Source organism: Ambystoma mexicanum, chromosome 8, assembly GCF_040938575.1.
Source record: "Ambystoma mexicanum isolate Mex_15411 chromosome 8, UKY_AmexF1_1, whole genome shotgun sequence".
NCBI lineage: Eukaryota > Metazoa > Chordata > Amphibia > Caudata > Ambystomatidae > Ambystoma > Ambystoma mexicanum.
The window spans coordinates 1,427,885,613-1,427,913,426 of record NC_090929.1 but is presented as its reverse complement, the minus strand read 5'-3'; the positions used below and the strand labels follow the sequence as shown (position 1 = coordinate 1,427,913,426).

At 49.6% G+C, this 27,814-nt stretch overlaps 1 protein-coding gene across 2 annotated transcripts in view; it reads right to left on the bottom strand.

Moving 5' to 3' along the window:
• Positions 1-27,814, bottom strand: part of MMS19 (MMS19 homolog, cytosolic iron-sulfur assembly component) — a 1,998,114-nt gene that overhangs the window by 834,388 nt on the left and 1,135,912 nt on the right. For both annotated transcript variants that reach the window (XM_069611573.1, XM_069611574.1), the window contains exon 17: positions 21,197-21,294. In XM_069611573.1, the coding sequence (XP_069467674.1) occupies positions 21,197-21,294 (98 nt within the window). The remainder of the gene's footprint in view (positions 1-21,196; positions 21,295-27,814) is intronic.

Sequence of the window (27,814 nt, the reverse complement as noted above, 5' to 3'; positions counted from 1 at the left end):
ACCTTCATCCTTCCTCCACGACGAGATCTTCTCTTCCTCTGGACGACGCTGCGACTTGCACCCGCTGCCAGAAACAACTGCCCACGCTGGAGGATCCTTGCCATTTAAGGTACTGTGTTCCGCCTGGCTTCCCTTGCAACCGTTTGAACGGGGTGTATTAAATCCTCGTCTCTCGAACCTGGGTTAGCCTGGGACACCTTAGCTACCTTTTCTGCACTGAACTAAACCTTTTTCGAACTATCTCCACAAACTTTGAAGACTCTGTAACTGTCTGATCTTGGGCATCTTCCGCCTGGCTCCCTTGAAAGTGGGCCTGGCACCCAAACTTCCTTGCTCACCAGTAGACTGTGCCTTCCTAAACTTGCTGTGGGTCTTTAAAAAGTGTTTAGTGTGTATGCTTCCATAATTATGCTTTTCCCTCCCTTTTTATCTAACTTGTTGGAGTGCCATCGAACGTTAAGCGCTCACCTCTGTCTGGAAATAAGTGGTGTTAACTAAGACTTGTCCAACAAGTAATCAGGGATGTACAGATGATAATAGTGATTGTGTTTTGAACTTATCTTACCAATTTAGTGCTAGTGTTTTTTTAAGTGTGTGTTAAATAATTATATACTTTTACACCCAAGCTCTGGTCAGTGTTTGCTTGTGCTACTGTGTTTTCTGTACCTATTTTGTATGCTCTGTATACTGCCTAACTCTTCTTGAGGGAAGTCTGACTGCTCAGCCAAAGCTACCAAGTGAATCGGTGTGGTACATACTGCTACCAAGTGGGTTTACTGCCAAACACCTGTAGTCTTAAATCTTTTGCAGTGGTCCCCAAGGGAACTGCACAGGTTACTGCCTAACAGGCCTTACAGTCTGGAGACTGTCCCCCCGGAAGCACTGCCCATCATTATCTCAGACATCAGGGAATAGTCAGAGGGAAATCTAGGGGAGTTCAGGCCACCTGCTCTTGAGAGACCGATGCAACCACGCATATTGAAGCAAGCGGGAAGGACGTCCTCGCAAGGATTCAGGCAGGTCTGGCCATTCAATAAAGGTTCCCAAGGTGAAAACATCCCATACAGTGGCAAGGCCCTCTTTGACCACAGGGGAAAGTCGCCATGAAATGTGCGTGGGGTACCTGTCAATTTCCAGAGTTTGTTCCATGCCCTCATCATGGATCAGGTGGGGTACAAAGGGACTAGTTTGAGGCTTAGGGAAGGGAGAACCAAGAAGCAGACATCCAGCTCGCCAGCTGCCATGCGCTCGAGTTTAACGTGGGGTGGGGGGTCCGTCAGAATCAAACCAGAACGCCGCGAAATGCGCTTGTGCAGCGATTCAGTATCTCTCAAAATTAGGAGCACCAAACCCCTCCCTGTGCAACTGGAGTAGCTAAAGTTTCCAGTTTCAGGCGGACTGCCCCAGAGTGCCAGAGGAAGGCATTAACGGTCCGGGTCAGTGACGAGAAGAATCTGAGCGAGCCAAGCGGTACATTCTGGAATCTGTACAGGAGTTGTGGTAGAACTATCATTTTGAGAACAGCCACCCTCTCAGCCAGTGTAATCAGTAATTTGGCCCAATCAGCTGTCTTTCGTGTGAGAGAGGTAAGGCAATTCCCAAAATTGAGATCATATAGTGGGATCCGTTGACATGTGACCACTACCCTGAGATAAGTGATTTCTGTTTGAGACTATGCAAACCCTCTAAGATCTCGGGGGACCACAGTGGTATCAATCAACGGGAACAGTCTGGATTTGGTACAACTAACCTTTAAGCCCAATAATAATAAAAGAATGACGTCGTCCAGTATAGGGGCGAGATTGTCCTCAGGAGAGCGGATGTAAAGTAAAGCATCGTCCTCGTAGAGGGAGATGGTCTCGGGAACCCCAGATAGTCTTATACCCCTGTGAGCGTGCAGTTGACGAATCATGTCTGCCAAGGATTCGATAGCCAATGCAAACATTAGCGGCGAGAAGGGGCAACCCTGTCTGGTACCTCTTGATATCGGAAAATGGGCAGAGCACCGGTCTTCGGTACGTATCCTGGCTACAGGAGAGCCATATAACAGTTTCACCCAGGATACGAAGTGTAGGGCTGAAATTGCTCTTCTCCAACACCAACCATAGAAACCTCCATGAGACTGAGTCAAATGCTTTTTGCATATCTAATGTGGCTTCCATGGCCTCTGCATCTGGGTCGATTCGGGCAAGGACGTTAAAAAACCGGCACAAATTAAGAGAGGTGGAGTGCCCCGGGAATGAAACCCGACTGGTCAGGGTGGAGGACAAATGACATGTATGGTGCCAGCCGGAGGGCCAGTCCCTTGCCAAATATTTTTACGTCACAACTGATGAGTGGCCGGTAAGAACTGCGTACCCGGCTTGCATACCCGGCTTGCCAGGTTTAACACTGAAATGATGGTCTCTCTAAGAGGGGGGAGGGTTTGCCGACCTCACATGTCTCTTCCCACACAGCGAGCAACCGGGGAACCAAGCGAGTCTTGTAACATTTGTAAGCCGGGTGCCTTCACTGACGATAAAGAGTCTATTGCCTTAGATGGCTCCCCCGCTGACACCGGACAGTCCAGGGCGTCCCTGGTCTCTGTGGACAGCATCGAAAGCGGTAAACTATCGAGGAAGGTTTCGATATCTGCAGTGGGGACAGTTCTGTATTAGTGCAAAGCGTTTCATAGGAGGAGCGGAACTACTCATTGATTTCTTGAGACGAGAGTGCTAGGGTAACGTCCGCTCTTTCAATAGCTGGGATATGGGATGCCCCCCTTTCTTGACGGATCAATCTGACTAAAACAGCCAGGGCGCTCCCCTGGCCATGCTTCCGAGCGACCCGGGGATCGTCAAGGAACTTTTGCTCACGGTTGGACTGGTCTCAGAAGGCATCCAGTGCTGTGCCCATCTCACCAAGTATAGTGACAGTTGGGGATGCAGCGTATTGAGTTTCAAGCCTGGCAAGGAGTAACTCACTCTCCACGATGGTCCTCCGAATCACTTTAAGGATCGCCTCCTCCTTGGCCAGTGCCATACCTCTGATGTAGACTTTAAACAACTCCCAAAGAGTGGCTTGAGACTTCATAGACCCAGTAATTAGAAGAAAAAAGTTGTTGATACTAGACCCAAGTTCAGATTCAAATATAGTATCTAATAAGGCGTGCGGTTGCAGTCTCCATGAGCGTGTTCCTCCCCCCCCCCCATTGCTCTTGCCCCATTTTAATGAGACAGTGACTGGAGTGTGCTCTGAGAAGTTTCTGCATAGGATGGGCATCTGAACGATAGTTCTCATGAGTATATTAGAGACTAGCCATCTATCAATACGTGACTGCGAGTCGTGTACTGAGGAACAAAAAGAGAAGACTCAGGAGTCAGGGTGCGTCAGCCTCCATGCATCAATCACTCTGAGTTGAGATTGCATTTCAATTAAGTTTTTAGCGGCCTTGTAGAGCTGACTAGCCCTAGTACCAGACCTATCCAGATCAATGTCTACAATAGTGTTGAAGTCTCTGCCCCAAAGTATAGGAATGAGGAGGAACCCAACTAACAGAGACGAAAGATGAGAAAAGAAGTTGGGATCATCGACATTGGGGCCATAAACCTCAAGTAGAACCACTTCCCTTCCCAGAAGGGAACCAAATCATAATACATAGCGTCCCAAGGGGTCCGCATGGGTTCCCTTGTGTACGAATTTGAGAGACTTGTGGATTAGGATCAGGACTCCACGGTATTGGGTGGAGTAGGTGGTGTAATAACGCTGGGGACCCCACTACTTAGCAAACCCCTCACATCCCTTAGCCAATGCACAAGTTTCTTTGTGACATTCAACATACAGTTGCAATTTATGCATTTTGGTCGGGTTACCCAACCCCCGGAGATTCCAGCTCATGCAAACAATACATTCATCCGCCATCAATATGGTAGGTTTGTATCAGCTGAGGCATGTCCAGGTAGGAACATGCTCCGAGGGTTACCGTCCACACCAGAAAACGTCTTAACGTGATATAATCAACTTGAAAGTAGTCAGAACCTCGAGCCCTCAAACCAATGGTAAGTAGTTTTTTAAACATTTGACCCTCCCCTCCCAGTGCCACCCCCATCCCCCTCCCAATCAGAGCGGTGATACGACAGTAAGATATTAAACCAACTGAAACAGTCGCAACTCTGTCTGGGGGGCTGTGCAAGAGCCGAGGATGGCTGTTACTCCGAAGTTGGGCATGAGATAAACGTAGCGTGGTGCACAATTTAGAATAAAACACGAAAGGATGTTGGAGACCATGGCCGGAATCGGATCTGGTCTCAAATATTCCCAACAAGACTGGTGCATAGCTGGAAGAAGTCAAACAGACGGTCCCAGTGCCGCCCACAAGGGTATGTATAGGAAGCTTTCAGCACAGGAAAAGCCAAAGGGGGTTCACAGGGGTGGTATGAACCAGCCGTCAACCCGGGAAGCGATTGTTGATTATTTTGGAGGCTTCCTCCAAGAAAGTGAAAAAGAAAAAAAAAACTATCTGCATGTTCAATCCTCAATTTTGCAGTATTTGACCCCCAGCTCTCGTAGTCCATTCTTAGCGGTTAGGAATGTTGTGCGCTCCTGTTGGATAGCCACAGAGAAGTCTGGGTAAAGATGGATCCTGGCAGAGCCGAGCACCAGCTCGCCCTTGGTTCTTGCCGCACGTAATAAAGCATCCCTGTCTCGGTAGTTTAATACTCTTTCTATGATGGGACGAGGGGGAGCGTCTGGCTTGGGTTTCACGGCTGGGGGTCGATGGGCCCGTTCAATTTTGAATTGAGGTGAAAGCGTCGGGGAATCCAATAGGGCAAGAAGGAAGCGTTCCTCGTATTCTTCCATAGGGCCATCTATTTAATCTTCTGGTACATCGATGATGCGTAGGTTATTCCGCCTGGAGCGCGACTTTAGGGCCGCATTATTTTTGCTGACCGTTTGGACCTGCCTGGAAAGCATGGCCATTTCCGCTCAAAGCGTACTGATGTCGTCCTCCGCCAAGCCAACCTTGGATTCCACCTCCATCACCCTGGTATCGGTCTTCTCCATCCGGGCTTTAATAGAGCTGATTGTTCCGCTCATATCATCGAATTTCAAGTGGAGGGTGGTGATGCATATAGTCCATCATTTTCTGGAGTTCTGTATTCTCAGAGGGTACTGCCAGGGGGGGACTCTGCTTCAGGTGGGGTTTCGTTTGGTTTCAACGTCGCCTAAGCAAACATGCTGATAGAGCTTTGTTTTTTGCTAGCCCCTTTCGTCATGACCTCACCTGGGTGTATGTACGGTCACCGAAAGGCACCACAAATTGAGGTAAGGTCCGGAAGGAAGGCCCTTAGGTGCCCTCTTCAATTGCCAGTTGTTGGAGCAAGGTCTACAGATAGTACACCCAAGTTGGTTGATGGGGCCTCAGCGTCCCAGAGCAGCTGCAGGGGTGAACAGGATATGGGGCAAAGGTTCAAGGGTGTTAGGTAGTTTTTGTGTGTGACCCAGAGCATTCAGAAAATCTGAAAGATGAGCAAAGAGGATCCCCCTTCTCGTGTGTAGTTTCGACATAGGGAACTGGGTGCCAATCAGGCTAGGTGCTGCGAGCGAGTCGTGCACAGCTAGTAGCAATATCTGGGTTGGAAAGGAAGCAGTGATCTCATGTCCGTGCCGCAGAGCAGCGGCGCTGTTTGCACAGTCCATCAAACTGACAATATGAGGAAATGGGGCTCGTCTCTCACCTCTATAGGTGCATAATTGAAACTGTGGTAGTAGGTGCGTAATTGATACTGTGGTAGAAGAATTGTTTTTGCGGCTCAGCTCTGGGATATCTTGCGTGTGCCGATGGCAGAACCTGGCAGGTCACAGTCAGCGTAGGATAGAATGGGTTGTGTTCTATCCCGTATATACTGTCTTATCCTGCAATATTGTCCCCTGTTGCACCCACAGAAAGTTTGGTTCGGTGCCCTAAGCCTACGGCCACCTTGCCTATAACCTGCAGGTATGCTTTCACTGTTCCTTAGTCAGTGACTGCTATGTTTCTAAACAGCCTTTTTTTTCGTTCCAAATTTAAAAGTACTCTGCGCTTGGCCAGTAGCTGCAGTGTTGTATGATGCCTCAACTTAACCCCATGGCTGATTGCCCGGTCTCCATGCCGGCCTCTAAAAAAGATCGTCTTGCTGAAGTCCTAGACCACATTTCTCGCAGAAAAGAGTGCATTCGGGAGGGCGCTGTTGAGCAGCCTGCAAAATGGCTGCCTAATCCATAAGCTCTGTGCCTAGCCGCCTTTATCCGCTTGCATCCGCGGTTCTGTGCCTGATCCCGTATACCTGCTTTGACTCCTGCACTGTTGCTGGTGTGCGCTATCTGCATGTCCGATCCCGGAGTAAATCTGACCCTTGGTGCCTGAGATCTGCCTTCCTGCTGCGCCTGGTGGAGGGGCTGCCCTCGGGCCTCCGGCGGGCCCCTTGCGCATCGCGACCTTGTTGGGTGCCTGCCGCCGGGCTCGCTGCCGGCTGACCTGCCTCTGGTGCCTCGCCCTGCTGGAGCTCATATCCTCTCCGCCTGCCTTTCTTTCCTACCGTGGGCCTGCGGTGCACCGGCTGATCGGCTGTGGCCGGGAGGAGCCGGTGCTGTGCGTGAGGCGGTCCCGCAGGGACCATTCTTGTGGCCTGTTCCTTGGGTCGCCGCCGAGCTGCGGCCACTGCCTGGGATCTGGGAGCTGCCGCGGTGCTTCTGCGGGCTCTGCACCGCAGCTTTGCTTCGAGTGGGTGTGGTGGCGCCCCGGCCCCGTGTTGTGCGTTGTTGCTGCCGGGTCCTCCGGCGGATGCCCGTTCCGGCATCACACGGCCGTGCAGTGGCTTACAGGTGAGGAGCGGAGGGCGTGTCTACACATCCCTGTCACTCCTGCCCTCTCCCCTCTCCTAATACTGGCCTACAACTGGTACACCTCTGGACCTTGCCTCGAGACACAGACATTACCATACCGCAGTGGATCGCCCATACATTCCTAATATAGCTGCGTGTTTGTTTGGGGAGCCTCTTCTAACTGCTGATCATTGGGTGCTCCCACTGGGGTCTCCCTCCACTGCCCTGCCAGACACTGACTTGAGGTCGCAAACTGCACAGACTTGTCACTGATCCTGATTGGGGGGTTCCCCAAGGGTGCTGCTTTAAAGAACAAGGTGATCCACTCTAGGAGGTTGGCGATGTGTCCCATGCTTGGCTGAACCTTACATATAGACTTCCCACGATCTGGGCCTCTTTGCTACCTGATTTACTGGGTGGGCTGACCACTAGGTGCTGCAATCTCACTCCATCAGGTCATCTTCATCAAGCCTGCAGCAACCCACTAACGCCGCAGCGCGTGCTGGTGACCCCTATCGATACCAGAGCCTGCTCCCTCCATCTCATCATCCTCCCCGGTGGGGCACTTGCTCTGCAGCCAGTTTTTCTGCTCTCTGCCATGTCGAGCAGCACCAAAGGACCTGCTAAAGGGGGGACCATGGACAAATTTGCTAATGCGGTCCCTCGGACTGAATCGGGCCACACGTCATCCCTACAGGAGGAACCTGACAGCGACCCTAGTCCGGGGGTGGCGGCACCGGACCTTACCGCCATGATGGAATCGATGGCTAAAAACTTTGCCTCCTTTCATGAAAATCTCAACGACATCAATGCAAACGTTGCCTCACTCAAGACCCGTGTTGACCAGGCTGGATCTAGAATCATGGAGGCCGAAAACAGGATTTCTACCAACGAAGATGTGATACACACACTTCAGGACACTGTGGCCACCCTATCACGTGACATGAAAAGCGTAAAGGTGAAATGCGGCAACTTGGAGTCCCGCTCCCGCAGAAATAATCTGCGCATTATTGGGGTCCCGGAACATGCCCTAAAGGGGCGCATGGAGGACGTGGTTGAACAACTGCTCAAAGACCTGCTGGATAACCCAAACCTCTCCCCTTATTTCACGGTTGAGAGGGCTCACCGGGCCCTGTCCCCACGGCCCAAACCGGGCGATAGCCCTAGGCCCATCATAGCCAAGATCCTCAATTACCGGGACAGAGACCTCATCCTTCGCCTGTCGCGCGAAAAGGGAGACTTGCGTCTTGAGGCCCACACTATCAGAATCTTCCCGGACTTCTTGGTAACTGTGCAGCAAGAGAGACGCCAATTCCTTGGCGTCAAGAAATTGCTCCGGGAACGTGGCGTCCCATATGCCATCTTATTCCCTGCACGTCTCAAAATCAACTATAATGGCAAACTGTATTTCTTCACTGTCCCAGACGAGGCGGTGAAATTCATCGAGATGCAGATACCGCTTCAGGGTCCTAGAGACAACAGTGCTGAAGATAAATGACCACGTATGGCTTGGATTGTAGACACTTACTGTATTTGCTAATTCTTAATTTATAATGCGTTGCTGGTAACATTGTCCTGTTCGAGACATCCTGGTTCCCGGTGGCGCGTGCCTGGGGTGTGGTGGGTCGTGAGATGTCAACACTGGCTACTCACCTCCTCTGTTCCCCGGGTCTGAACACTCTCCCCAACTTCCTCTGAGACCATGGTTGCTCCTGGCGGTGGTAGCGGGCTCCGGGGACCAACCATACAACCTCCATACTAAGGTGTTACGCCCCGCTCTTTGCACACTAGTTTACGGTATGCCTACAATGCAGAGTACACGGGGATACTCGCCCCGCCGCCCCCTGTGGGCGTTGTGCTTGCCTGTGAGCCAGATGTCTCATCATGCGCTGACCGCGCCAGCGATGAATCACGCCTTTACATACTTCATAATACATAGCTCTAATGTGCACATCCTCTTTAGTGTTTTGTGAGGCACTCCACAGAGCTAATGCTGCATTGACTTGTTGTCCTGTCACAATTACTGTACTCTTTCTTTTGCTGTTTGGATGCAGGGATCCAGTCTTTCTGGGTAGGCCCCGCCTCCCACCTATGGGATGTACGGGCAAATACCATATAAGTGTTGGAATTGTTTGTTTTGATAGGGAACCGCTGCGGCTCATGCGCGGTCCCCGATTGCGCGCCTATCGGTTGGGGGCCTGCGCTGTGTGTCCGCCACCACTGCTCGTTTTGTAACTGGGCCATTAGGCTCCAAGCGTGCTAGCGCATGGCAACGGCGCACCCCATTGCGATTGCACTGTTCTTTTCAATATTCTTAGTATCTGTTGGCCCCAGTTGGGCCTTAGGGCAAGTTAGGCCAAGTTGGGGACGGCTCAACTGCGTGCAGTTAACGGTGGGCGATGTTCGCACTTCTGACCTATGATTGGTGGTGAGGGGGGGGGGGAGGGAAGGGTTTTTTTTTTTTCAAAAAGGCACACAAGGTTTCGCAGCGCGCACACTGAAGGGCCACATGCACGCCTGCTGTTCTAACTCTGGGAGCTCACATCATCACTGGAACTGGGATGTTCACTGAAATATGGGTACTGTGGGTGTAGATGGCTACCACTGAAATGTCTACTGTCATAATATCCTGGAATATCCGGGGACTGAGCAATCACACCAAGGCCCGCAAAATCGTGGCCTATGCTAGCAGACACAACTGTAAGATACTGCTTCTGTAGGAGACACTCCAATGGACTCATTCCGAGAGCTGTAGCCCCATCGTGGGATCCCGCCAGATTCTTCACTTCCTACTCTACCCAATCTAGGGGCGTCCTCACGATGATCCACAAATCAATCAAGTTTGTACTACATAAAAGCTACATCGACCCTGATGGTCGCTATGTCATACTACACTGCACGCTGGTTAATATAGAATATCTGTTAGTCAACACTTATTGCCCCAACGTAGATTCTCCGGAATTCTTCGACACGGTTGCCACCATACTGCTTGGATTTGTGGGGGTGCAGATTATATGGGGGCGGTAGGGGGATCTGAACCTCATTCTAGACACTGTTGTGGACAGAACTGGCACTGCTGCCAGAGCGCTGTCTGCCGTGGCGCGCAGGCTGCGTGGCCACATGCAGTCGCTCAACATCTGTGATGCCTGGAGAATGCTTTATCCCCAGCAGCGGGATTGCACTTACTATTCGTCTGTGCATGACAGCTCGTCCAGGATAGATTTGTTCTTGGTCTCTAGGGAGGTCATGGGTAGGGTGGAGGGAACAGGTATTTTGCCCCGCACACTCTCGGATCACGCTCCAATTACACTGTCTTTAGGACTGGGAATTCCCATTCCGACACTTAGCACCCGGCGCTTTAAGTCCGAAGCCCTAAAAGACATTGTGTTTAAGTATGGTATATTAGCTGACATTGAATCATTCTTTGAACTCAACTCTCTTCAGGACACGTCTGCCGCGGTCAGATGGGACGCATTTAAGGTGTACATTAGGGGAATGTCTATCTCTCGGGAGGCTGGGGTGTTGAAATCTATTAGAGCTGCCCTTGGGAGCTCTGAGACCAAACTTAAACAACTGGAGCAGCGATGCTCCACGGGTGCTGACCTCAACATACTCGCCCAGATCTCGGATGAACTCCAGGTATATAACACATTAGCTACCAGCGAAGTTCAATATTTCAGCCGCCCACAGGCTGCCAGGAAATACAGAGAGGGAGACAGACCCGGGAAAACCCAGGCTAAACTTGTGAGGGGGGAATTGGGCCGAACGCAGATCACTTCTATCAAAGATCGATATGGTAATGTTCCGAGGGCGGACCAACAAATATTGGATATCTTTACTGAGTTCTACAGGTCCCTTTATTCTCAGCCCGCCGAGCATACCGAACAAAATATGCGAGAGCTCCTTGATTATATCCCCACTACAGAAATCTCTTCTCATAACCGGGACCAGTTAGACTCCATGATTACACTAGACAAGATAGTGACGGCTATCTCGGACTTACCCAAAGGCAAGGCACCGGGACCAGACGGCCTCACCGCAGACTTCTATCAAGAGCACATAGCCATTCTGGCCCCCCGGCTGTTTGAGGTTTGGAATGAAGCACTCCAGCCTCCATCCTTCCCCCTTCCATGCGTGAGGCTGTCATCATGGTGCTGCTCAAACCGGGTAAACACGATGACGAGTGTGGGTCCTATAGACCTCTCTCCCTCATGAACCTCGACACAAAAATCTTTGCTTAGATCATTGCTAATCGTTTTCTGCCTATTATGACACACTTGGTACAAGAAGACCAAGCAGGCTTTGTCCCCGGCAGGTCCACCTCTCATAATATCAGGAGATTGTTTAATGTCATGTCCCATATAGATCAAGATGTTCAGGCTGGAGCGGTCACATTGGACGCTCAGAAAGCCTTTGACATGGTCTCTTGGAAATACATGTGGCTGGTGCTCGAAACAATGGGCGTTGGCCCGAACATGATTGGGTTCATCAAATTATTATATACTTCCCCCGTGGCGCGAGTAAGAGCTAACTCACTGACATCTGAGCTTTTAACGCTATTTAGGGATACCAGACAGGGTTGCCCCTTCTCCCCGATCCTTTTTTGCGTTAGTAATAGAACCAATGGCGGACTTTGTCCGTGCACGACACTCTCGCAAAGGGATAAGACTGCTAGAGGAGCCCGAAATTATATCCCTATACGCGGACGATGTTCTACTATATGTTAGAGATCCCACGACCCACCTCGATCCCATATTAAGAGATATCACTTGCATTGGCTCCCACTCCGGATTTACAATTAATTATTCCAAATCTGAGATCTTCCCGCTCACTAAATCTACCCTACAGCCCACCACCGAATATCCCCGGCGCTGTTCACCGGAGGGTGTTGGGTACCTGGGTGTGCAGATATCTCTCACCAAATGCACTCTGCTTGCAGATAACTACTCAACGGTTGAGACTAAAATCTCAAGATGGCGCACTCTTCCGTTGTCCATTGCTGGCCGACTATCTCTTATTAAAATGATTTTGCTCCCCAAGCTCCTATACACATTTAGCAACATACCCATATGGCCTGGGAAGGCATATTTCACTAAATTGCATACGCTATGTGCACAATTCCTATGGCACTCTGGTGCAGTGCGCAAGAAGTGGACTGACATGGGGCTCTCGTACAGGCGGGGAGGTATTGCTGCTCCTACGCTGACACTTTATTGGATTGCGGCCCAGGCCCAGCATGCCACACATTGGTACCCCGGCTCCCCAGGGCTCCCACATGTCAAACTAGAGCGGCTGGCGTCTGCCAGTATCAACATAATGTCCTTAATATTACACCAACACTATTCACCTGCTTCCCCTGTTGACCCTATTGCCGTGACCCTGTATGCTTGGACACGCTTGCTGGGCTCGACAAGCGGGCCTTCTCCGTACTACAAATGGCTCCCTGTGTGGGCTTTTTCTGGCCTGGAGCCCATGATGGATGCAGCTTTGGCCTGACACTGGGCTGCACTGGGATATCAGGCGCTATCTGACTTTTATCCTGAGGGTAGATTCATAGATCCCCAAACTTGGAAACCGGGGCACACCAGATCCCCCTTAGAGACTCTCCAATAATACAGGCTCCGTGCCGCATTCCGCACCATATGGCCCTCATTTCCTGATGAACCCCCAGATAACCCGGCAATAGCATATATTGCTAATTCGGGCGGTGCTCGGGGCGTCATCTCTTCATTATATCAAATTCTACAAGACATCACCCCCACTCCAGCTCTTGGGGCGCGTAGCAGGTGGGTGACTGAGCTGGGCCTAGACATACCTGACGACGTTTGGGAGAATATGTGCCTTCACACCCAAAAGGTATCTCTCAACTTCCGTTTTCGTGCCATGCAATATAAGCTCCTTAACAGGCTTTCTTATACCCCACACAGGTGCACCTCTGTCCGCATTGTAAAGCGACGGATGCGGATCATCTACTCATGTTCTGGTCCTGTAACAAATTGTTTGACTTCTGGGAAAGTGTTCTGAAAACACTTACTGCAGTAACTGAAATTGTAATTGACCCCGATCCTTTAGCAGTTCTGTTTGGGATCTGGAATACTGACGACACTAAGCGCTTGAAAAAGTTTCTGGATATAAGTTGTATGATTGCCAAAAAATGTATACTTCAGAGCTGGAAGCGCTCCTCTCCCCCGGTCCCTCAGAAATGGCTGAGATTGCTCACGTGGTCACGAAACTGCGAGGAGGAATATTTGACTATGTTCCCCGCCCGAACACCACTTGGGGCGAATTTAACACGTATCTCAATAATCAATGTGGGAGCACGCCCAAGTCTGGCTTTTCTCCGGCCTCTGTCCATGCATTGTAATCTCTTTTGTGTCCTCCTCCTTTTTGTGATGCTCTCAATCTACTGCTGTAACTGATGTATTGCGATCAATGTGTTGCTCTATGATATGCCTGGTTTATATGCTTGTTGCCCTGATGTTGTGCCTTGTAAACCTCTGCCGACATAAATAAAAGTTTCCATTTTTTTAAATTTTTTTTAAAAAGAGTGCATTTGCACCTGCCATTTTGAGCTATTGTCAGATTCCTTGGGCTCTCCTGAGGAGTCCTGCATAATCTCTGATGAGGTCTGACCCCTCTCTCAAGGGAGCCTAGTTACTATGGGCAAAACCAACAAAAGTTACTCAGAGCTGTTAACGCTAACTATCCCATGGGCTAATTCGCAGGCTAATAACTACGGCCCATTTACTCCTACCATACCCGGTAACTTTCAGTTGCGAAGACAACACTAACAAGATCTCTCAAGTGTCTTCCCCAACCTCTGAGACTAATGGGGATTGGCTATCCTCAACCATATTGACACAATTTCCTACAGGAGGGGGGGGGGGGGGGGAGTATGAACACTCTTACCCCTCGCCCTTGCCTTCTGTCTCAGTGAAGAACACTGACATGATTTCTATGTTTGAGCACTGGAGCCTTTTGAAAGAGACTCTCGTAACAGATGCTGAATAATTATAATTTGACACATGGCTCGTGTCTTTAGATATTTCTGCGGAAAAATATCATGCGTTATTCTTTAGAAATGCGCATGCAGCTAATGCTCCATCTACGACGGTGTCTTCTAATATTAAAGTGTCTTGCTCCTCCCAAACTGATCGGCTAGAAGCAGATAACACTCCATTCATGAGCATGTGGCAAACAGGTAAAGTAACCTGCTCTACTCAGACATATTTTCTTCATAAAGAAGTTGGAAATCCTGCTCACCTGACGAGGCCTCCGTGCACTGGCGTCGGGGTTGACTTGTGGTCCCCTCGAAAAGAAGTAGCATCTGCCCTATCTCCTTTAGTGAATAAGTCACCACAGAATTCCGGTTTGGCTCTGTTGGAACCCCCTACTGTGCTTGTGCCAGCATGTTCAGCTGGCTATCAGGAGTCTAAGAAGCCTAGAATGACAGACCTAAGGACTGTACATTTTAGGAAATCTAACATGCCACCTTTGGAGAATGAAGACATCAAGGCTCTAGTGTTGGACAATCAGAAATGTGTTATTTCTCATGTCCCCAGACCAGCTAAGAACGAACCAAGAGAGGCACTCCGTAATAAAGTCCTTGCCTGGCTATGCGCAAGAACAGGGCCAGGCGTTGTGCGTTCCTCTGACCTGAAACTCTTGCGCATAATTTACTTGACCGATTGATGTTCCCAAGGGAATAGTGACTGTATCCTGGTGGGATGAGGAGCTGGCACCCTGCCCATGTATCTGAAACTTTGTAAATATCTGCCTATGGGCTCTACGAATCCTGTTTCCCATTTGTAGTAGCAACTTGATGTGGCTTGTTCCAATGGGTTCCTCAACATTCTTTTAAGATTTGCAGTGTGTTAATTATTTCCCTAATGTCTTTCTGACTCTAAATCCCCCCTGATCTCATTTTAGGCTGTTCTCATGTATTTATTCTGTTTATTTAATCCATTTTATGTTTGTCAGTCTTTGTTTTTGAGTAGCACTCTGAGGCCTACGGGTAAGCAGCGCTTTATAAGAATAAAATCAAATCAATCCCGGGTCACAATATGGGTATTTGAGGTGTCCTAAATGACTAGTCGGTGACTGATCGCAGCCTCCAACCTTAGGCTACTGGTAGGTTCAGGCAAAGAGGGTGGCCGTTCTTCTTGACGGCGGCTACATGAGATTAGTATACCAGGGGGATTTACAGCTTGCCTTGGTTGGTCCAGCCCCAGTGTAGGGTAAGCGGTGGCTGCGCGTCACCCTAGCCCAGGAGTATTTCGTCTGACCTGCCCAGTGGAAGGAAGGTAAGGTGCAGTCTACCACCTCCAAAATCAGCCACTCGTGCCAGGTCTATGGGGTATGTCTGCCCCACGAGCCCAGTCGGACCCAGTTCTGTCCTATTAGCGATCACTTAATGGATCAGAGCACCAGGCAGGGCCCCTCAGCCCCCCCAGAGTCTGGTGTTGGTGCCCAGGGTAGGGATAGTCGCACAGTTGAGAGGGCAGTGGGAGGATCCCTCTGGGGTAGAATCCGGGGATGGGAGCCTTCAGACCTCCCCTGTTCCCCTCAATATCAGCAACGTGGGGGCAGGCCCACCATGGCCACGGCCCTGCGCTCACACGGGCGGTATCCTGAATAGGAGGTCTGGTACCTGCGATCCAGATGCGGGGATGGTATTCTGTTTGGACACTTGCTGTCCTCAGTCAGATTGCTGCAGCCACCTTGTCACTCGCATGACCCGGCAGTAAGATATGGGCCTCATTATGAGTGTGCTGGTCCGGCAACAACGGTGCCGGTAAGCGTACCAGCACCGTTGTAACCAGACCGGCACACTCAGTTCTGTGGGCAGCTGCCGTCCCACCGGCCCGGGCGGGACGGCAGCCGCCCACAGACTTCGACGGAAGCACCGGAACTGTTGCACACAGTGCCGGTGCTTCCGTCCTCGCCATTTCCACTGAGTCCTATGGGACTGAAATGGGGAAAGGGAGTCACTTTTTCCAGCGCCTGGCTTCACGAACCGCCGGGGCTGTAATGCCCCGGTGATTCTCTAAAGACAGGGCCCGGAAATAAACCTCTGCCGGCAGCCTGCCGTTTTTACCGGCATGGCTACCGCTGTGTTTGTAATGAGGCCCTATGACTCTGCACATGTAGACAGAAGCCGTCGTCCAAACGATAACCAAACTCGGTAAAGGGCCAAATGCAAGCTCTTATTACCTGTATTCAGGTACCGGAGCCAGACAGTGCTCTCACTGATCGAAGTCGGGTTATCAACATAAGCGCCTAGATTTAACATGATAGCTGGCATCACAGAAGGAGACTCAGTTAGAATGTGCTTTCCAGTTTCTGGGCAGCTATAGTTTTTACAGGCGCGACAGAATATTTCAGCATGCTTCAAATTCTTACCTGCCACAATATTCACTAGTACTGGTAATCCATTTATTCGAAAAGCAACATAAACCTACAAACGTTTCTTGATAGACAAAGCATTAGGTATGTTAGGCAGAATTATATGCAGTACCCTTTGGGAACATTACACAAAATTAAGACTAGAAGTGACAGTACAATTCCACCTTTGGTACAAGCCTATACTACACAGTTATAGTGGTAGCAGGAGCAGAGCAGCCAGACTTATCTCAAGAGTAAGTGAACAGTATAAATAGTTACACAAAGGACAGCAATTACTATGATTCAGGCAAACACTGACTCAAGGTTTCTAAGTAAAAGAATATATATTTATTTACTCAACAGTTGTATAACATTTCACTATTATAAGCAAGGTCAAAATCACAATCATAAATACACCACACCATTTCCCTTAAATTCCAGACAAGTTAAGCTCACAACATGAAGTGGGAGCAAAATGGCACTCCAGCAATTTAAAAGGGAGGGAAAGACAAAGTTATCAGCAATTAGGCAAAACGAAAAGGTAAGTATTCTGAGCAGTTGAACAAGAGAGACTACAGTGAGGAGATCAGCTAGAAAAGGCTTAGGGCCAAAGTAAATAGGTCAAAAGTCTTTTGCTCAAGATCACACAGTTCAGGGTAGTTTGCAGTAAAGTTTGTGGCACAGATTCCGGACGAGGTTGGTTGGTAGAAAAGTTAGTTCAAAGAGAAGAGCAGGACAAGCCCTTGGATTGGAGAAAGATTTCAAACACTTTCACCGCGGCTGAGCGAAACGCACAACCGGATTTGCACAGTACCTTAAAACGGAGAGGGGGCTGTAGCTGAGGCAGACGTTCCTGCAGGCTCATGGTTCCTGAAGCGACTGTCAGTCTGATCAGAAGTAGGAAGACAGGAGGGTCCTGCACTACCCAGGGAAGAAACCAGCAACAGCGCCAAACAACAAATAAAAGGTGTGCTCCTTAAAACTCAAGCAGGGTCCAACCTTCCTGGCTATCCAGCCCACTGTAGCTCTGTACAGCAAATTTGACCAGAGGAGGGGTCCTGGCCTGTAGTTTGGGCAAACTGGTTGGTCTCACCAGCTCAAGGGAAGAAGTTTCCTGGGGGATCTTCTCTGTCGTTGGATTTGGAGATTCGGACCTGCAGCAGGGCTTCACCGGGCGGTTCCAGTTCCTCGTTGGTTCTTTCGTTCCAGTGGCGGCTCTACTCTTCCAGTCCCAAAGACCTGCTTTTTATGCAGTTTTCCCCCATTCATACAGCCCGACTGTCAATCACAGCAGGGTGGCTGGCCTGGTAAGGCCAGCCCCCTTAGCCAATCAGACAAGAGTGCGACTTGGGTTACCAAGGGAACCCATGGCAGTGGTCCGAAGATCCCTCCCTCACATCCTGCCTACCTAGACTATCAGGCGCCTTAAGGAGGGCTTCTGTGCAGAAGCCCGCGAAAATACAGCGAACAAAGGAGTCATAACCCAGTTTGGTGCGCAGAGAAAAACACGAGAAAGACCAACAAAAAGAAATGGTGACTAAAACCAGTCAGAACCAAAATAAACATATATGGTCAAGCGGGTTTTAGGTTTGAAGCTAATATAATAGCCTAAAACAACACCACGAAATGTAAGATAACTGTGGTAGAAAAGTTAGGGTAGATACCTCTGCCACCAGCCAAGTCTTAATGTTAATGGAGCGAAACAAGGCTCCAAGAGGCACAGACAAAAAGGGATAAGAGTTAATCCTTTCCAATACTCCATGTAAGATGGGGTGTACTGCGTCTGTGGTTTAAAGTGACTATATAAAGTTAATGGCAACTTTACCTGTTTCTGGGGGACAGTAGTCAGCCCTAGAAAAATGGAGCCAGTGGGAAGTCTCAAAGACAACTCTTTGTCACTGCACTGAAGATGCTGTGTAACACATACAAAAAGTGGTGCACATGGAGTAGGTGAGGCTCCATTGCCCAAGATCACTCAGAAAGTAGAAATACACATAGCAAAACACATGTAAGAGGGGGGGGGGGGGAAGGGTCACGCTCTTGGCAGGTGAAAAAAATAAATCCTAGAAATCCAGCAAAGCTGCTGGGGGACTCTTTAGGTAAGGGAAATCAACCATTTATGAGAATTCTCACTAACAAGGTAACGCTGCGCTCTCCCTGGGGTATACAGCACATGAGATGTGAACTCATGATTTTAGACTCTGAAGATGTATATGGTCTTTTAGCCTATCCCAGTCCAACGTTTTCTTCCTGAACTCCTTTCAAAGCTCCCAGTAGCCGAGTTCCCAATCAGGCCACCAGTTAATTAAGCTGAAAAGATTTAGAATGGACTTAACAAACACGGAATTCGCTCTATTTTCCATGCCCGTACCCAGCAACCTTAGGAGAGCACACTGAGGGTTTGTTAAGTTCTTCAGATATAATAGGCAACGTTTCATCGAAAGCATAATGCCCATTGAACAAAGGCCCAGTTCCAGACAGATGACCTCCATTGGGACGCAGGCAGGTAGTCCCAGTATGCAACGCCAGAAGCGGGCCTCTGTTCTAGAAACCCAAGTTGTATCCACTAGGGTAAGTGATTCTAGGCCGTACAAGGCGGCCGGGCAGTAACATTGTGTGAGATGGACGACAGAAGACTGTGTGGATGCTCAAATAATACTTTATTTTCCCTTTATGCAGAGAAATGTCCTTGTCTCTTTCTTAATAAACAATGTCCGGCTTGTAGGTAGTTTTGTCACTACTCGCAAAGCCTTGGGGCTAGTCTGCTCCTCAGTAGTCTCCTTCTATTCAGATGAGCCTGGATAAGCCCACCATGTACCTCCTCTCCTGCACACTGCAAGTAACACAGACAAGGGGATTTCCGTTATTCCTTATATACCAGGGGATAGGCTCAGCTCCCCACCAATCATGAGTGCTTCCTGTGTCCTCCACCCCGATAGGCTGTTGATCATACGATTCCCCCCCCTTAAAAGAAGGGCTGCCGTCTCCACCTCCTCCCCAGATGTGCCAGCCAACAGGTGGGAGCCACACCCTCTAGCCCAGAGTTCACCCTGTTCCCGAGATTCCTCCACGTTTCCCTTCCCTGCTAGGGAACGTTGGCTCTGGTCCACAGCCCCTCCCCTCCTCCATCCGTCCGTCTCCCTGGCTCCGCCTCCTCTACATGGGCTTCTCTCCAGGAGCTGCGGCAGCCATGGAGGCCGTGGGACCAGGAGGTGCGTGAAGGGGGTACGGGTTATTCAGGGTTGGGGAGGTACAGAAGGGATCCTCTCCCTCCGACGCCGTTCCGGCGTTCAGCGCCAAGGTTGCTGTCCTCCTCTGTGCCTTGCTGGTTCTCCTCCGAGTCGGAGGGTGACCCGTTCACGTTCGTCTGCGGCAGCCACGACGGTGCCAGCGAGGATGAATCCTGCCTCCCCGAGCCCGGCGTAGCCGTCAGCAGCGGCCTCGGAATTGGATGTCATGTCCGGCTACTGCTGTGCGCGGCAGCAGCCGTGGTGAAAGCGTGCCCCGTCCCGTTTTATCCGTGTGCGGCATACTTGCCGGCATTATGTCCCCGGCACCCGCCTCCAAGACTGGGTCATCTTCCATGTTGTTCGCCCCTTCCTCACACATTGGTTGTATAGCTGCAAAATATCTTTAAGGCTCTACCCTGCAGGGTTCTTACTGAAAGCAGCAATCAACGCGGTTAATTGCATTGCTTTCCTTTCTCTAGCAGCTACACAAAAGTGGGATAGTTTCTTTTGCTCTCCAGCTCTACCCCCAAGTAACTATAACTTTCGGAATCTATTCTAGTCCCCTCAATCAACAGTGCAGGGCGAGCCACTCTTCTTCGGCTAAATAGAATTACCTGGGTCTTTTGCCTATTGATAAACATATTTTCGGTGGCAAATTGTCTGAATAAAAGGTTCATAGGTGGAAGCTAGCAAAGGCACCGGAAAAGCCGCACTTTCTTAGGATAACAATTGTAACTGGATCTGTTCCACAATATGTATTTTTGGGAACCTCTCCAGCGCCCCTCCAATCCAAAACATGGTTTGTTTAATCATTCACTCTTGCAACATATTAATGTAACCTCATCACATGTTTATAGTATTGCATATTATAGAAAAGGGAGCAGGCACCCCTCTCTAGAAAGAACATGACATGATAACCTGTGCCATGGCTTTTTTCCCACTTTGAGAGTCAGCAGCCATCGCTTTTTGCTCACTGTACTTTTCGGAAACGAGGAATATCCATTTGCACATCAGTCTTTCTCCCCCAACTTCCCTGGGGGAACCCAGACGTGGAACCCTTGCTCACTGTGCTCAGAGAGCACAGCTCCACCTCACTAATGAGGCGGCCAGACTAGGCTGAAACACCTGTCTGGGGTTGCTGTTGGCACTCTTGTTCAAAAGAGGTTCGCTAGACATTTCGGTGCTGCACTGCCCTTGTGGGTGCGACAAAGACTGATATGCAAATGGATATTCCTCCTTTGTGAAAAGTACAGTGTGCTAAAAGCGATGGCTGCAGACTCTCAAAGTGGATAAAACCACAGAACAGTTTATCCTGCCATGTTCTTTCTCGAGAGGGGAGCCTGCTACCTTTTTTGTATTGCAGAATATAATTGAGCTGTGAAAGCCTTGGGGAGGCACCACGTTAAAAGTTTCTAATTCACTACTATACTATCAAAGAACTAAATCAACTTATTTCAGCAGCATCAAAGAATATGTAGCCAGACCTTGATTATTAGTGCACAGAATTATAATGGATCCATATTGTGTATACCTTTACACATATTCAATGGTCTTGGTTTGAGTATGATCAAGATGGAATATGTATGTCACAAGTATTGGACTGGTTCCCTTTGACCATTCTGAGGCACTCTCATGTTTTGATGCTTCCCGTTACTAACATTTGGATTTCAACTACTCTTTTGATTCAGTTTCAGACAAGCTTCGCATGCTCACGAGGTCCTCATCCCAGTATTAAGTACCTGTCTCCAGATCCTCTGAAAGCAAGGGCACCATCCTTTTAGTAAAGGTAGATGGGTAGAATCTGGCCAGGGACCCAGCGGCCTCCATTGCTGCTGAACTATTAGGAGACAGAATAAAAAGATAAATTAAAGAAATATAGTGTTTACTGAATAAATGCATTGCAAATATCCATTTGCACATCTATTTTGACATGAATATTGTTAAGACGATTAATCATGTATTCCGCTAATAAAATCTTTCTTCCTACAGATTACTCAGCCACTGAAACAATTCCAAAGCAGCATCGTAGTACAGGATGGTGGGCGAGAGTGGAGTAACTGATAACCTAGATGGGAAACTGCTCGAAGTCCGACCGTTCAAAACTGGCACCCTTCCCCCACTGCCCTGCATGTAGAGTGTCCAGGCAGCAATGTTTGCCCAAAGTAGGCAGAGATGACCAAGAGGCAGCCTGGCAGATGCCCACCAATGAATAACCCTGAACTAGGTAGAATTTGCCTCATCCTCTGACCAAATGAGTTTGATGTTGTTATCAAGAACATCTTACACTATATCATATTAAGCCTTGGTGTACAGGGCAGCTTAGTGATAAGAGAAGAACAAGTTATTTACCCATGGTAACTTTCTTTCAACTGGATGTCCTTCCCACATCTTTGATATTCGATATGCAGCTTCAGCTGCTTTGGAAACTTACTTACCTACGTAAGGTTTTGACCGATTCTTCTCCCACAGATTCTGCGACTTTGATATACTCCCCACAGCAGTATGTAAATCTGGTGGAAGGAGGAGAACTAGAAAAACCACCTACGCCAGAATAATCTGGAGGATTCATCAACCAAAGCAAGTGTCCTGCCCAGAAAGGGAATACAGGCAATCATTCTCAGCAAACATGTGTGGTAGGCCCATGTAGCCACCTGCCATTTGTCGAAGACATGAACCTCTGCCTCAGCAGAGCACAGGAGACAACCAGGCCCTTTGCTCAAATGAGCGCTGAGATCATCAGGCACATCCTTCCTAGGCAGATTGTAGCATTCCAAGAAGGAAAGGATCATCTGACTTTACATGGTCTGGGTTAGTCACAGTTCGGCCAGTGCAGGTAACAGCAAAACACCACTAAAAAGGTAGTCATTTTTCCTGACATCTGTGGAGGGTCGCAAGGAGAAATCAGACATGCGGAAGACATGTTCTGGGTTATTTTTAATAAACCTAATATAAAAAGGCCTAAATGTCCATAACACTAGAGGGAATATTGTTCCTAACTAAGAAACTAAGGGTGCTCGTCCGTCTTTATAAAGTCCAAAAGACTATTGTCCTCCGTCAAACTGCCCTATCTGGCCCTACCACTATTTGAAACTAACCTAAATAGATCAAGGGAAGTCTTCTCTTCGCCTGGCCTCTCCAGCTCATTCACCAGTTAAGGTTTATCGCTTTAATTTCTGAGAGACAGACAGTCTCTTTGGTCAAGCCCTGTAGCTCTTCAAGCAAACTTATCTCTCTTGCTTTCTATGTTTCTCAGGTTATAGGCTCCACCACTGTAACCTTTCTTGTTAGTCAGCATTTGATTTATTTTCCCAGGTTTTCCTTTCAGTAGTACTTGTCCAGGATATTCTTTTCCCCCTCTTGTAGGCTATCTTCACAACAAATTCTCAATCTTATAATGTCTCTTCCATTACTGCTTGAAACACACGAGGTTGCTTACCCCCTCAACCCCCTTGCACAATAAATCAAGAATTGGTAGCACGTGTGGGGGCCTTGAGTTGGCAGTGAGAAGGGGCCCAGAGGGCCACAGAGGTACACCCAGAGTGCACTAGGGTGCCGAGGACCCCACCACAGCTACCCCACATGCCACTGAGAGACATTGAACCAGCCTACACAGGGAGGGCCCCCCGCCCCACCAGCAGCGGCACAGAATTGCCAAGTGGCTGTGGAAGATACCCCACGAGGAAGGAGCAGGGAGGTGAGGTCCCTCGACATTGGGGTGTGTGCCCACCTCTGGTGCCGCAGAGATGAGCTACATCCTGGGATCGAGGGTGCTTTTGTGGCACGTCAAGGACAAGTGGAGGTGGAATAAGCCTCCGGTAGAAGGTGCAGGGGGGGGAGGGCCCCCGATATCGGGGCGTTTGCCCACCCCCCGTGCCACGGAGAAGTGCAACGCACTGGGAAAAGAAGGTTCTTCACGGTGAGAGACTCTAGGGAAGAAAGAGCCAGCCACCATCTCCTGCTGTGAACAGACTGAGGTTGCCCGATTGGAGAGTCGCAGGGAATACACATCAGTTGGCAGCGGAGCCGGAACCACAGCACAGACCGACATGGCCACCGCCCCGGAGGAATCTGCAGCCACCAAAAAAGATGTTGCAGCGCTGATGGAAGAAATCAGGAACATGAGAGCGGACATCAGAGGCAGGGTTGATAAAATTACCCAAAGGATAGATAAAATGGAAGAGAGATAGGAGGAGGTCGAGCACAACTAATCTTCACTCGACACCTTCGAGACACAAATGGAGATGCGGATGTCAGAAATAGAACGACGAGAGGACGATATCAGGTTGAAGCATTATGACTTGGAAAACCGAGAAAGGCGTAACAACCTCAGACTTTTCGGTATTCCAGACAGAGCTAGACCTGAGGAGATCACTACATGAGGTTGTGAAATTATTTTGAGGCCAACACCATCGACGATGCAAAGATCGAGAGGATTCACCAAGCGGGGCGGGGGGGTCTGAAGTCAGTCCTCGCTTGGTTCCACAACTACTCCGACAAGATGAGGATCCTTGGGAAAGCGAAGCGTAGAGGCCCCGTCATGTATGGCTCATCCAGAGTAACAATCTTCCCAGATCTGTCCTCCCTGATGCTAACCAAGAGGAGGTTGTGCTCGCCCCTGACTAAGGGGCTCAACAAGAAAGGAGTGAGATATAGATGGGGGTTCCCGTTCACTATCTCCTTCGAATTGGAAGGCAAAAATATCGGGTGTCGCCTGAGGGTCTGAGGAAGATATTCAGAGGGTCCCGGGGGAGTTGCTTGGAGAAGTCAACACATCAAGGAATCAGGGAGAAGAGTCTGACAGACAGGCAATGGCTAATTAAGGGATACAGGAGGAGACAGAAGCCATGATCCAGAAAATATAGGAAATTGAATACATTGCCTGGGACAGACACTTGCTTTATAGATTTAACAACCAAGGCGATAACACAAGATGGGGGAGGTCGCCCACACATTGTAAGATGGTGATGTTAGACTAGAAGGATGCCCGCTCTACTGTGTTCTGTTGAAGTGGTTTGTTTGGTAGGCAGCAGAGGCCAGCCATAGTCTGGAAAGTTGCTGTTAAAGTTTGGTGGGAGGGAGGGGGCTCAAGGTTAATGAGGTGTCTTAGGCACGGGACTGGAGGGGAATTGGTCCCAGCTGGTGGTACGATCATAACCTGGTGACGTCAAGGCACTATCAGGTTATTAGGGGGGTAGGGGAGAACACTGGGTTTGGGCTATGATACAGGTCTTTTGGAAGTTAGGGTCTTCAGTTGTAGGGGGAAGGAATTATAGGTACAGGCCCGCCCGGAGAGCGAAGGGGTATCGTGGTCGGGGGAATGGCAGGATGGCTGTAGTTACAGGTGAGACGGAGGGAGGCCGCCTGCAGGTGGGGACGTTGAAAGTAAAGGGAATGAACTCCCCCACGAAAAGGTCTTTGGTGGCCAGGGAATTTCGGAGAGCTGGCCTTGACGTAATGTTCCTCCAGGAGACTAAATATGCTAGAGGAGATGAACAGAGGGTCCCTGGCAGTGTGCTGGGGCAGGAATACTGGGGTTCAGGCCCCCTGAGGAAGGTGGGATGGGAATTCTCCTAAATAAAGGGCTGAGAATGAGGTCTCAACAGTTTGGGTGGATGAAGAAGGTAAGACCCTCCTGGTTTCCGGGACCATAATAAAAGTGGGTTTCCCATTTGCAACAATGTACTGCCCAAACCAGGGTCAATTGAGGTTTTTGATGAAAAATCTCCCCAAGATAATGCTTGAAGCTACGGGCAAAATAGTATTGGTGGGCGATTTCAACATGTGGGCAGACCTGGGAGCGTGTGGGGGGCCCAAGGGGTACCGATAGTGGCATGTGGAGAGGGCCTGGAAATGTTGGAAGTCTATGGGTTGCAGGATATATGGAGGTACATGCACGCTAATTAAAGAGGGTACACCTTTTACTCAGCCCCTCACGGCACCTTCAACAGAATTGACTACATGTGCATCTCAAGGGGTCTGTGGGAAGAAGCTTGGAGCTCCGAGATCCTCCCCATCACGTGGTCAGACCATGATTTTGTATTAGTGGACCTGAACTGGTACGGATGTTACCCAGGAGGTCTAGCTGGAGATGCAATGAGTCCCTGTGGAAGGGCCTAGTATTCCATGTGGAGCTGACCAAAGAAATAAGGGAGTTCATTAAAGCAAACAGTACGGGAGAGGTCCCGAAGAGAGAGGTGTGGGAAGCGGGAAAGGTGACATGGAGGGAGTTACTGATCAGGGAGGGGGCGCGGAGGAAATGGAGAGGAAGCAAATCAAAAACAGGCTGCTGTCAGAGATCACCCGGCTAGATAGGAGGGCCAGGGACACCACTAAGGAACAAAAGGAAAGGGTGCTGGAAGCAAAGTGGAAAAGGGAGGCACTGAGACTCCAGGAGGAGGGCCAAATAATCAGGCAACTGCAGTGCCGAAAACAAAAGTTGTATGAGAAAGGAGACAAGGCAGACATATTACTGGCTGAGAGGTTGAGGTGACAGCAAGCCGAGCTGCAGGTGGAGGCCTTAGAGGGTGTAGATAACACACAGGACCCAGAGACTGATGGGATCCATGAAGCATTTGCATCCTTTTATGAAAAACTCTATAAAACAAATGCCAATCCAGAAGTGGGAGAAATTGCATCGTGCTTGGAGGGAATTTTGATGCCGATGCTCTCCCCAGAGGAGGCCGAGACACTGGAGGCCTGATAAGCGCAGAAGAAATCAAGAGAGCAGTGGCGAGACTACCGTTAAGGAAGGCCCCGGGGAGGATGTTTTCTCAGAAGGTTTTTACAAGACCTTTGTGACACTCCTCACCCCGTTCCTGGTAGAATTCTTTAATGATATCCTGGATAAAGGGGAAGCCCCAGAATCCTCCTGCCGTGAACGGATAACCGTGATACCCAAGGAGGGTAGGGACCCCCGGACATGTGGATCTTATCACCCCATCTCCCTCCTGAATATCGATGCCAAAATGTACACTGGCGGCAAGACTTGAACAATACATGCCCCAACTCATCCACTCTGACCAGGTGGGGTTATAAAGGGAAGGCAGGGGGCAGACACTTTGCGGAAAACCCTGCACCCGATTAATGAGGCAGGGGGGATCCGGTGCTTCCATCAGTCGATGCTGAGAAGGCCTTCGACAGGGTTGAATGGGGCTTTCTCAATGAAGTGCTTGGTAAGGTGGGCCTAGGTACCGGGAGCAGACAGGGTACTAGGGCAGTCTATACATCCCCACAGGCATGTGTGTAGCTAATGGGGGCTATTTTCGCTGGTTCGCCCTGAGCAGTGGTAGGAGACTAGGTTACCCACTCTTCCTGGAACCGCTGGCTCAAAGAATTAGAGGGGATCCTGGTGTAGATGGACTCAAGGTGGGGGTGGGAGTGATGGTGGTGGGGGGAGGGTGTAATATAAGGCTGCGTTGTACCTCTCTGGTTTCAAGATTAATAGGATAAATCGGTCATTTTCCCTCTGGACAGTGACAGGGATGGAGAGATAAATAGGTTCGCCCCTTTGGGATTACTTGTCAATTTGGATACACTGAGATATCTGGGAATTAACCTTACGAAGGACTTGGGAGGCCTTTTTCAGGCCAACTTTCCCACACTCCTGTCCATATTTCAGTCTGATTTGGAAAGATGGTGGAAACTGACAATATCATGGCTGGGACGCCTCAATGCTCTTAAGATTGTTTGCTTACCAAGGTTCCTATATGCGTTCCAAATGATTCTGGTCTGGGTCTCTGATGCCTTCTTCATGGAGATAAAAGGCCCTGGTGAAATTCCTATGGCATGTGGAAAAAACATTGAATATCTTGAGATAAGTGTAGTTTTCCAGAGGTCCTGCTGTGCAAGAAAAGGCTGTGCTATAGCTTTAATTTTTGCGGATTGCTGAGCCCCTCCCTGCCCCGCTGACTCGACTGCTCCAGCACTCAAAATCTCCTTCCTCCGCCAAGTGGAGATAAGTGGAGTTCGCCGGAGTTCACCGAAGCTCACGAGGAAGGCTGAAAGGCGGAAATAGTCAAAACTAAATCAACCGCTGAATGTTCACTGCGACCAGCCCTCCTGGTGCTCAAACACGCCTCCAGGTAAGATGTGGAGTGAGTGTTATGAATAACGATGCTGTGGGGCTGGAACCATTGGTAGGGAAGTGCCGACTCGCTGCCCTAAACATTGGCTCCCCAAGGGAATGCTCTACATTGCACACCGTGCATTTGACAAGGAGGAGGTGGGGGGGGGGGGTGGCAGAATGTGCTAACCTGCCACCAGAGTCGGTTGGCTCAATGTTAACAAGTGTGATAGCGCTTGAGTGATATGTGCGCCTCTGATGGATCGTTGGAGAACTTGACACCGATGGGATCAGC